General features: G+C 46.5%; 3 protein-coding genes across 3 annotated transcripts; 1 reads left to right on the plus strand and 2 right to left on the minus strand.

The window, feature by feature from the left end:
• Positions 1-991: 991 nt before the first annotated feature.
• Positions 992-2067, minus strand: K441DRAFT_720335 (uncharacterized protein; the record flags this gene model as incomplete). Its single annotated transcript, XM_067654040.1, has 3 exons — positions 992-1395; positions 1426-1473; positions 1603-2067. Coding segments are annotated over 3 exons (870 nt in total), but the record flags the coding sequence as incomplete, so codon positions are not given.
• A 2351-nt stretch (positions 2068-4418) lies between these two features.
• Positions 4419-5757, plus strand: K441DRAFT_659826 (uncharacterized protein). Its single transcript, XM_067648595.1, has one exon. The coding sequence runs from the start codon at positions 4582-4584 to the stop codon at positions 5749-5751; it is 1170 nt and encodes a 389-aa protein (XP_067504007.1). The 5' UTR covers positions 4419-4581; the 3' UTR covers positions 5752-5757.
• Positions 5758-9759: 4002 nt separating this feature from the next.
• K441DRAFT_659829 (sure-like protein) lies at positions 9760-11066 on the minus strand. Its single transcript, XM_067648596.1, has 3 exons — positions 10894-11066; positions 10062-10843; positions 9760-10008 (listed from the first exon to the last, which is right to left on the minus strand). The coding sequence occupies exons 1-3, from the start codon at positions 10903-10905 to the stop codon at positions 9936-9938; spliced, it is 867 nt and encodes a 288-aa protein (XP_067504008.1). The 5' UTR covers positions 10906-11066; the 3' UTR covers positions 9760-9935.
• Positions 11067-11073: the final 7 nt, after the last annotated feature.

The raw sequence follows: 11073 nt of genomic DNA on the forward strand, positions 1-11073 counted from the left end.
CTACGCCTTCATATCTCCGCGTCTTTACGTCTTCATATCTGCGTCTGTCTTTACACCTCTCTACCTAACCCCCCATAAGACGTGCAAGAAACGCACAAGGAGACGCAAGGAGACACGGGTAGAGATACGGTTAGAGACACGGTTAGAGACACGGGTAGAGCCACGAGCAGAGCCACGAGTAGAGCCACGAGCAGAGGGAGGAGCAGAGGGAGGAGCAAAGAGAGAAGCAAAGAGAGAAGCAAAGAGAGAAGTAAAGGGGGCAGTCTAGATAGGAAAGTGGGTCGGTGGGGGGGTGGGTCTAGATGAACAGTGCGCAGTTGATCTACAGGGGTAAATTAAGGCTTAGCTTTAACATTCCCTTTCTAGACACCCCCTTCCACCTCTACGCCTCGCACCTCTATAGCTCTACCCGTGGCTCTACTCGTAGCTCTGCTCGTGGCTCTGCTCGTGGCTCTACTCACGCCTCTACTCGTAGCTCTACTCGCGCCTCTGCTCGTGCCTCTGCTCGTGCCTCTGCTGCCCGTGTCTCGCCCGTGCCTCTCTTATATAAAAAGGGAGACGCATAGAGAGAGACATGAAGAGAGAGACGCGTAGAGAGACGCGTAGAGAGACGTGTAGAGAGACGTGTAGGGGAAAACGCGTACTCGGCCCCTCTCCGGCTGTTCTACAGATTCGCTTCGCAAATGGCCGCGCGCTGCGCGGCCCGACAGGCTCAACACAAATACTAGCTCAACGCCAAAATAATATACGGATTGACTTAGAAACTAGCTAGCCCTCTAGCACAGGGCCTAATTAACCCGGAATAAATTCCTGGGCCTTGTCCTATACGTCCTCATCAGATTCTGAGTCACTAAAAACAGGCTCGGCTGCCGTACGCGGTCGCAGCCATCGCTTTACTGCCGCACGCCTCGCGTCCAAATCACTGTATATTAGGCGTGATATACGCCACCTAATAGGCTCTGTAGGGTTGTAAACCTTGCCCTAGGCCTTGCTAATACGCCTAAGATTAGGCATAACGCGTTCCTTGTACTTCTTCCTCTATGCTTTAGTTGTAGCTACTTCCTGTTCTATGGCCACCTGTAGCGTACGAGCGGCGTCGGTAGCGAGCCTTGCTACCTTCATTTTGCGCGCAGTCTCTGCGTATATAGGCCCTCCTGTCTTTACAACTCGGCGGCTGGCCTTCTTACGAGAATTGTACGCAGCTTGAGCGGCTTGTATTCTGTGTAGCTCCCGCTGGTACTCTGCGCCGGCGTAGGCCTGGCTAATAGCCCCTCTAAGAGTTGATTCTAAGGACCGTATAATAACTGGATTAATGTCTAATTGGACTAAATCGTCGGCTTGGCGTTTAAGAGTACGTACGGTTAGTGGCGTCGTCCAATCTGTATCTGCAACGTGCTAATATGGTGGAGTTTTTGGGCGTCCTACGCCACGAGAGGCCTCCCACGCACGTATATTAAAAGCAGCAATATCCGGCTAGGGATGGTTAATAAAGCGTAGCTCCTCCTCTGTAGGCTAAGGCCTGCTGGCCCTAATTGGGCCTATAAGTTGTGGATTAAGAGGTCGTTCGTATATAACTTCTTATGTAATTTAATTGGGGTTAACATTCTCTAAGAAACGTAGATGTGGAAGAACTTTCTTAGGATTGAACGGTACAATACCCGTGCGCCCGAAGCCTGCAGTAATTATACTTTGTGTAAACGTGCGCTGCCTAATATAGGGCAGCGTAGCAAGGAAATTGGTCTTGTTAAATTTGTGGCCGCTATACCAAGCTAATTCGTTAAGAGCCTGGCTATGGTGCCACTTTATTAGCTGGAAGCAGCCTATATCTAGTGGTTGTAGGAAATGTGACGTATGTGGAGGAAGCGTATATATCTTAATTTTCTTCCTCTCTATATACGAGAGGAACTCGTACGTGTGGTGGGAGTCATAGCCGTCCATTAGAAGTAGTCTCCACGTGCCCTTAACTTGATTCTTTGTTATCTTATAGAAATGCTTAATATAATCTAGGCACGTAATATCCGTAGAGTAGCTACTCTCTGTCGTATAAATGAGATAGCCGGCTGGCAATTAATCGCACCATTTTTTGAGTATAGTTTTTACTGCAATTATAACCATTGGCGGGATATGATTGCTACTACCGCTTATAGCCTCTATAAGCGTAATAAGCTCCCTGTTATTTCTATGCGGCATAAAAACCTGTCGTCCGTTCTGTGTAAAAACGTATTAATTCTTTACGATCCCTATTCGTATGCCGCTCTCGTTAAAATTCTATACGTCATCGTCTAATATACCCCACTTAAGGCAGTAGCTATAAAGATCTGTAAACCACTGCGCAATAGAGGCAGGCTGTTGGGCACGCTTGCGCTGTACGTCTATCGGTTTCTGCGTAATTCTTGTATATTTTAGATGCCTCTTAAGTTATCTCCTGCCCTAATTAATGCCTACTTTCGGCGGTTCTTTGTATTCGATTGCCTATCCTTCTGTAAGGATTGCGTTAGCCGCATTAGTAACCTACTAATAACGAATACCGAACCTAATTCGATCTATATAGTCCAAGTATAATTTAAGGGCAAGAAGTTAAGCGTTATTAAGCACTTGATTTATAGGAGGACGCGTAGACCTATTATTGCCGCCGTTATAGGCGTGTAGAAGCCTGTCGTAGGGCAAGCCGTGATCGCGAGCGTATGCCGTAACATGCGGTTTTCTACGTGTGCGCAGCACTTCTACTGCCTTAGTAATTCACTGTGTAATAAGGAGGTACTCGGCTATTATTGGCACGTGTCAGAATTAAAAAAGGACCCCTGGTTGTGCGGCTACAGGCCTTAGAAATAGATAATTGTATTATTTTTGGCGTTGAGCTGGTATTTGTGTTGAGTCTGTCGGGCCGCGCAGCGCGCGGCCATTTGCGAAGCGAATCTGTAGAACAGCCGGAGAGGGGCCGAGTAAAGCACATAAAAGTACGTGCACCTTCGTTTTATCGTGCAGCAGCTTGCGGGGCATGCAGGGGTGGGGGAGTATTGGTAAACATTACATTTGTATGGCTTTTACTAGTAAAATAGGTGCCCGAGTAGTGCCTTGGCTACCCTTACCGCCTGCTAGGCCGCCGCTAATCAAAAGATTCGGGCAGTAAAGTTACTGCCAAGAGTTACTGCCCAGATCCTCCGGCAGGTCTCTATGTTCAAATTTCCTCTCATTAAATTTCATTGAGCATGTCAAAGGTAATTTCCTCGTCATCCCCGCAATTGCTGGGACTTGGACAGTTGATTTAACGCCACATAACGCCTAGACTAGCGCATTGAGACAAAACATCTCACATATCAGCTCATCTAGCGTCAGTGCCTGGTTTTTCCATAGGGACCCGAAATTTCTCATCTATTTCATCACAAAGTCGATCACCTCTCAATCCACGATACTCGCCTTATCAATTCATCGTTTCTGTGAATTTCGGAAACGCTAGAAAATCCTGCACTTTCAAGAATTCAGTGCTGTAAAAAATCTAGTGCTGATATGAATCCAGCGCAAGTTAAGAATTCGGTGCTGTTAAGAATTCGGTGCTGTTAAGAATTCGGTGCTGTTAAGAATCTAGTGCCGAGCTGATTGATTCCTACTTCTGGTCGCGGGTTGCGTTGGCTATTTGAAACTAGAGGTAATGCATGAGACGGGGTTCGTCGCCGCTCCCGCTGACTCCGTGTGCGAAGCATGAAGAAGCACACTGTTTCATGCACATAAAGAAGAAACTGGGCGACGGCTCTAGTAGCAATATCCCTACAGCTTCGGGGCTGTTGAATAATCCAAGTTCGGTAATTAAGAACGTGTCCGACTAGGAGAGGGCATGAATTCAAACATCCGACAACACGAATCAACCTGGGAAGCACGCGGAAACGTGAGAGGCTTGTATTCGGCGTGAACCGGATGATAGTCTTCCTATATTGTTTATCCCGACGATTCCAGGGGCAAGTAGGAAGGAAGGGCAATTGCAGTTTTGACCTTTGATATGTGCATCATGGACTTGTTATGCACAGTTGCCTAGAAAGGCGTCATCAGAGGAGACCCTGATTATCCTTGAGTATTTCCTCTAGCGAAGTTCCCATGCTTGCTTGCTTCCACAACGGTAGTTAGTGTGTCCAACAGTCAGCCTGGCTGCCAGCTTGAGCCTCATAGCTGACCGCGTCAATTGGATCGCTCGCTGTCCGCTGACTGAAAGATATCGTATGCTGACTGTCACGCTACAACTAGCTATCCCAATTAGGCAAGTAATATAGACTTCGTGGTGTCCTATTACGGTTTTTTAGCAGTACCTCTCTATATATAATATTAACGTTTCCTAATTAAAATTTAGCCCTAATTTACCTAATATCCTATACGCTGTTAAGATAGAGATCAGCTGTCAGCGACGCTAGCTCTTGGACACACTGGACGCGGCTACATGGGCGGTTTACGAGCCAGCCGCGGCAAGGCTAACAACTTTGTGACCCAAGTCCACATCTCATACACCAACCCTACTTATATAAAGCGTAGGAGTTCTTGTGCCATAATCATCTTGAAGCATAGCTACAGTATATTTTATCTCCGTCTCAAGTCATGCATCTGCCAAGAAACTTCCAAGTCATCGCTCTTTTGATTCTGTGTCCCTGTCTGGACTCGGCAGGACAAACTCTCAATGTCTTTCCAAAACCAAGCGGTCCCTTCGATGTCGTCATCAATACCATGGAATTTATTGACACCTCTCGCCTCGATCCGTACGCACCCTCCCCAATGCCTCGCGCAATCATGGTCTCAGCCATCTACCCGCTCCAATACCGAGCACCTTCCTGCCGGTATCCATACATGCCTCCTCTCACCGCAGCATGTGAAGACAGGGCGTATGGATTTCCAAGAGGAAGCTACGAGTCCCTGTTCCTTCAAGTTGGATGCAGATCCAATCCATTAGCCACACCCGTCGTGCTCTTTTCCCCAGCCCAAGGCAACACCCGTCTTGACTACAGCCTCCTGATTTCCAATATTGCCAGCTATGGCTTCACAGTCATTATGATGGACCACCCCTACGACGCCGATATTGTCGAGTTTCCCGATGGCTCATACATTAAAGGCATACTAGTCAATGAATCCGCGCCTCTGGCACAACTTGTAGCCGAAGCAATCGTAGCAATTGATGTCCGCGTCGAAGATACAGCATTCGTTCTCAACCAGCTTTCCAACGCCACCGTTGTGGATCAACTCATACCCGGGAAAGACTGTGCACTGAATACCAGTTCCGTAGCCATGTTCGGGCATTCCCTCGGCGGCGCTGCGACCGCCAGCGCAATGGTAAATGAGACGCGTATTAAAGGAGGTCTTAACATAGACGGACAACTCTTCGGGGACGTGCTAGAAGAAGACCTTGATCAACCATTCCTGCTGTTCGGTCATACCAACAATACGCGTTTCTATGACGGAGATGATCCTGAGACGCAGTTGTCGGCGGCGACGTGGGCGCAGCTGTGGTCTGTTCTTAGAGGCTGGAAACTGGAACTTGAGTTGGCGGGATCGCTGCATTATATGTTTTCAGATTTTCCGATGCAGATTGAGAAGTTAGGATTGAGGTTAAATGCGACGGAGGAGGTGGCGTTGTTGAGTGGTGGTGAGGACCTAGATGAGTCCGATGCGGAGGCTGAGGTGAAGACATTGCTGCAGCCCGAGAGGGGTATGGAGGTCGTAGTTGAGTATGTGGTTGCATTTTTAGAGTTCGTATTAAAGAGGGAGGAAGAGTGAGAAATCTGGGGGCCGGTGATCTATTGGACCGGCGCGAACACTCGCGCCAAATTGGATCCAAAATGGCGGGCTAGCCTATCCCATCGTGCCCATGTGCGGTTAAGGCGCAATAAAAATGCGGTCCGTGCGCGAACACCAAAACATTAGCAAATATCTCCACCGTAGAAACTATATAGCTTCCTACCTCAATTATATCACTACAACGGGCCGCAAACGTACTTCCAACGATGCAGATCTTGCGTAAACCCCCCGGTCGCGTCGCTACAACGGAGGAAAAGGATATACATAAGGCACCAGCGGAGGAGCACGGGCAAGAGCCCATTCAGATCTTCTCTAAACAACCAAGCCGTGCAGCGACGCAAGCTGCACGCAGAGGCTCTGTAATAGAGAAGATAGTATGCCGGAAGCCTCTTATAGAGCTTTTAGTGAATACAACACAAAAATCTCGCGATAGTAAGTAGTGGGCAAGACAACAGCGTCCTCCGAGAGTTATTGCGCCTATCGTGACCGCGCATGGGATAGGTTACTATTATTCCTATCTAGGGCGTTGGATTTGGACTGGAGCATTGGAGTGGATTTGACCTCAGTCTAAATAGATCACTGCTGGGGGGAAGATTTTGCAACACTCTTTAGAGGATAGCAGAAGCAGAAGACCTTTCCCGAATGAACGCCTTTTTATATTCTGAGAGAATTTATTGGTACAGGCAAAACTCCTTAGTACGATACCGGGTATATAACGATACCATTGGTACAGTCGAAACTCTTTAGTACGATATTTGATTACAACGATATACTCTATATTACGATCTACACCCCTTAATCAAATTTTTTTTGGTGTAATATTACGATATACTGACTATTCACAATATCGTTAAGTTTTCTCTACCAAAATCGTTATAACCAGTAGAGATTTTGTATNGGAGGGGTCCTACTTAGCNNGTGAAGTAGATGCCCTACNCCCTTTTAGGATGCTTAGCCACGCGTCAGCCTCCTTTTTCTTGCTTATTAACCCAACACGTGACTCCATGTATAACAATACCATTGGTATTACGATATGGTCGGCCGTACGACCCGCATCGTTATAAAGAGTTTTGACTGTATTACGATCTACACGCCCTGATCAAGCCTTTTTTGGTGTAATTAACGATAATCTGACTTTTGACGATATCGTTAGGTGCCTCCACCAAAATCGGTATAACCAGTTTTAATTCATCGGATTTGGCCTCATCTCACCGCGAGTTTAGCCGTCAACTTTTATCACACAACGATCAAAATCTATCAAATTGAACCTCAGATCTTACTCTCCATACTTGATTCTACCTTATTGATATAGGTAGGTCTCGCAATTCTAAGAGGCCACGCCGTCATGGATTCTCTAACTTTGAACGCCAGAAAATACGCGCCCACTACCAAAAATACCCTGGCCTGCTACAATCGGAGGTTACTCGCTGGGCAAGCGACTTCCTCCGTCGAAAATTTAACCAATCCTCAATATCAGAAATACTAAGCGATAAATTTAAGCAGCTTGATCTAGCTAAATTGCCTTGTGGGCAAGGCCTACGAGAGCGGAAGAGGCCTAGTGGTTATTGTAACTCTGTTAAGGCACGATCGTCGTATTCAAGACCGACGGCTTCAAAACACCAAGCAAGTGGCAATCACCTTTTTTTGGTAGAGCCAGTCGCCCAATTACGGCTTCGCGCATGTAGATACACAATATATACTATAATTTTGATTTTTGGTGTATCTTACATACAAAACCTGAATACAACGATACCATTGGTATTACGATACGCTCGGCTGCAGAAGCCATATCGTACTAAGGAGTTTTGCCTGTAGTCCGAACCCTCGGGATGTGATGGCGAGGTGCGGGGCAACTTCGAAGCCTTATGGCTACCTAGCGTCGTGGCCACGCGATTGACAGAAAAAGTGGGACTGCAAAATCGCGAGATCCACGTTCTCATCGCCCACCACCGGAATTTGTAGTCGTCTTTCCGTTTGACTACTTTTACTACTAAGAATACGATAGCCAGAGGCCTTCGAGCAGCCGTAGTAATTAAAGACTTTATTGTTAAAGCCCTGAAAGCCTATCGCGTGGTTAAACTCGATCGCGCCAGTAATACGGGCCTTCTGCGGCGTTGTATAGTGTTTTTGAGACCTATGCTGCCCGTAGTAGGGATATTGCTTATTATTTTAAGAAGTATGGGGACGGGGCATAGTGTAGAGCGCTCTGCATCTGCAAAATGTATAATAAAATATATGGGGGGAGAGTTTTGGGGTACTCTCGCTTATTTGCAGTCTCGTTTTTTTGGTCAATGGCGTGGCGTCCTACGATAATTGGACCGTGCGCAGAACACCAAAACACTAGAATCAAAAGAGGACGTTGGTAGAATATAGTTAATATTTTAGCTATAATCACTCGCTTATTTAGTAGCGGATTAAAAATTTTAATATAATCTTGCGTATCGTATCGATCGTTATCGATTAGATTTTCTACTACCCTGATTTATCGCGTAAAAGGGGGTGTAAAAGACGTATCTACGCTAATTCTAGTCCGTGCATAGTCCGTGCATTTACTCTTCTATACCTAAATTAAGGTAGTATACGCCATTACTAAGAGTTAAATAGTCTATCCATCGTTTGTAATATATCCTTAATAGTTTGTCCAGTTAGTGCTCTGATTAGTTGGTCGAAGTCTTATCAAGCCAATCGACGGCTTATTAGCCACGCTGCACTAGGCTCCAGGTCGGATAGCCAGCCGAGATAGACGCTAGTGTCCTATAATATATAGTTGCGGTAGTACTATATATTAATTAATTAACTTACAGGTTATAACTGGATCCTAGTAGCTTAAGTCTCTTATTTAAGCCTTTAGTACTTGCAGCGATTCGGACTCGGAAGTATTTATAGTTATCCTAATCCTTACACCTGTCTAAATATACTGAAGGATTCGTCCATTCCATTTGAAGAAAAAGCTGGTATCGACATTACTAGAATACCCTCTCTACTCAGCAAAAAAAATTAGAGCTAGAGACGCCTGTTTGGTACTCCCGATTAAACAAGTCGATAAAGTAGAATATAAGTAGCCCAAAGGTCAGTAATAAAAGCCAAGTAAATAGATGAAAATTTAAATATATCTTGGTTCAGAGAAGCGAAAACAAACGACCTATGTCTCTCGAGGAGAAAATGAACTAAAACCTTCCGAAACTGGCGAAAAGAATAGCACACCGAAGTTAGCGGAAAAGCGCGACTTAAGGTGTCGCAAACCTGTATGCAATAAAGCGTTTAGAGAGAGCGAATTACAGTCGTGAAGTGCTAGCATCTAAATATAAGGATGACCGGGAATATTAACATACGGAATCGCTGGGATAGCGGCTGGAACGCCAACATCATCGAATTGCGCGCCGATTCCGAACAAAGAATCGTATTGGGAGATGGTCTTATGGCTAGGATTTGACTTCGGCCTTAGGTGGCGCTTCATACGGTGGCTGTTACCCTGGATAGAGGATGGTCGTTTCAGTGGTGGCCACCTGCGAAGCACGTGAGGTTCCCGAGGATTAAGAGGCAAGTCCATGGTCCCTTTAAATGATGAGCGAAATTTTCGAGAAGATGTTATTGAATCCTACAGTCAAACGACCGGGTGGTGAATAATTAACGTACCATTGAGGTACACCAATGATGTATAAGGGCGTCTAACCCTCAGGTTGGTTACCTCGCAATCCGCTTCTTGCTTCTTCAATGGTATATTGGCAAAGGAGAAGAAGGGCTGACCGTAATACTTCGAGAAGTTCCCCATCTTTGATTCCTGGTTGTGAATGCGGAGTTGATTGTTAGGTGATGCAGTGTTTGGAAAAATTTGAAGGCCGACTTTGTCTTGGTCCCACTATAGTTCTACCGTCAGTTCTAATACTAAAGCAGATTGGTTAATATGTCTTAGGTTTTACAGAGCTTCTAGGCTTGTTTGAGAACAGCAGGAAGCTTATTGGATTTCGTGGGATACCGATCACGTGGCCGGTGAGCAAAACGATATCGCTTTGTAACAATAGTTGGGGCTGATCTACGTGTTGGCAAAACGCCTCTTAAATTAGTACAATGTAGGTGGCGCAAATTTCTAAACATCTATTGGCTGCTGCAAGGAAAGAACTAGAACATTCTCATCCATATCATCCCGTCGTTCAAAGTGTCCATTATGAACCAGTGAGGCTGTACTGCCCGCGGAAACCATCCACAACTGCAAAATTTGCCTTGAATCCAGTGATACTGAATGCGTTGTTAGCAGTGTTGGATTTCGCAACTTTCTTCAGTACCCTCACCTTACGAAGCCGTTCTTGGATGCCCAGAGGTCCTCGCCTTCTACACTCCGCTCAGCTGCGCGTTTCATATCTGGCATATCTGGCGCCCACCGAAACTGTAAGACCCGTCTCGACTTAACCTCGGCATGGTCAATAGCTTTGAAAAGGCTGCCTTGGGTCCAGTAAGCTTTGGTAGGCACTGTGAAGTAGATCGCCTGATCGGCAATATCCGGTACCATTGGAACATTGATGTTATAGAGCTCTACACCTTCTGACCAGTTGCGTTCCAGATTTTCAATGAGTTGAACGGCACGTCGGCAGGCACCTTTGATTAGACCTGGGGGCTGGACATCCTTACTGCCGAAGGATAAAGCAACAGACCTTTTGCCGCAGAGTGCGCCTTCTAACGCGCCACCTACAGTTCCACTGGACAGGTTATAGATGGTGGAGGCATTTGGTCCATGATTCGGTCCAGATACAACCAAATCAAAGTCACTTGGAGCCATACCAGAGTGGAAAAGCCCCACTTGAGTACAACTTGCAGGTGCACCATTCAACAAGAGCCATTGATGCTTTAGACAATTTTCCTCACTATGAGGGACGCGATCGTCCTGCGCAGAGAAGTCGTCCGGACAGACAGGTGTGGCCGTTAAGCTCTTTCCGACAGCATGAGCCTTCCCAATCCAAGAAAGAGGGGAATCTGGAATGACAACGTGGGTTGAGTGGCCTGCCGCGTGCAATGTGTCTATGAACGGTCGAAAATAAGGCGACACCTTGCTTGGCGGCCCATCGTCGTTCACAAGCTATGCTGATCAGCTTTATATGCCGGTTGGATGAACCGAAGGCAGCATACCAGAAGCCGCATGGTGAATCGGCGGACTCTCAACCAAAGTTGGAGTAGGGGAAATTCTTCAGATGGAAATGAGGCGGGCGGGATACTCGAAACGTCACCAGCGATGAACACGAGTCTTCTAGGATGCACAAAGCCTTGTATATTCCATCTTAGTCTCACCACCTCTCTCAGACATTGGGT

This window comes from Cenococcum geophilum (assembly GCF_001692895.1).
Source record: "Cenococcum geophilum 1.58 unplaced genomic scaffold K441scaffold_21, whole genome shotgun sequence".
NCBI lineage: Eukaryota > Fungi > Ascomycota > Dothideomycetes > Gloniales > Gloniaceae > Cenococcum > Cenococcum geophilum.

Coding starts and splice junctions, on each gene's coding strand:
- K441DRAFT_659829 (XM_067648596.1), bottom strand. Junction 10,009..10,061: donor TCCAAGAACGGCTTCGTAAG/GTGAGGGTACTG, acceptor CAACGCATTCAG/TATCACTGGATTCAAGGCAA.
- K441DRAFT_659826 (XM_067648595.1), top strand. CDS start 4,582: ATGCATCTGCCAAGAAACTTCCAAGTCATCGCTCTTTTGATTCTGTGT.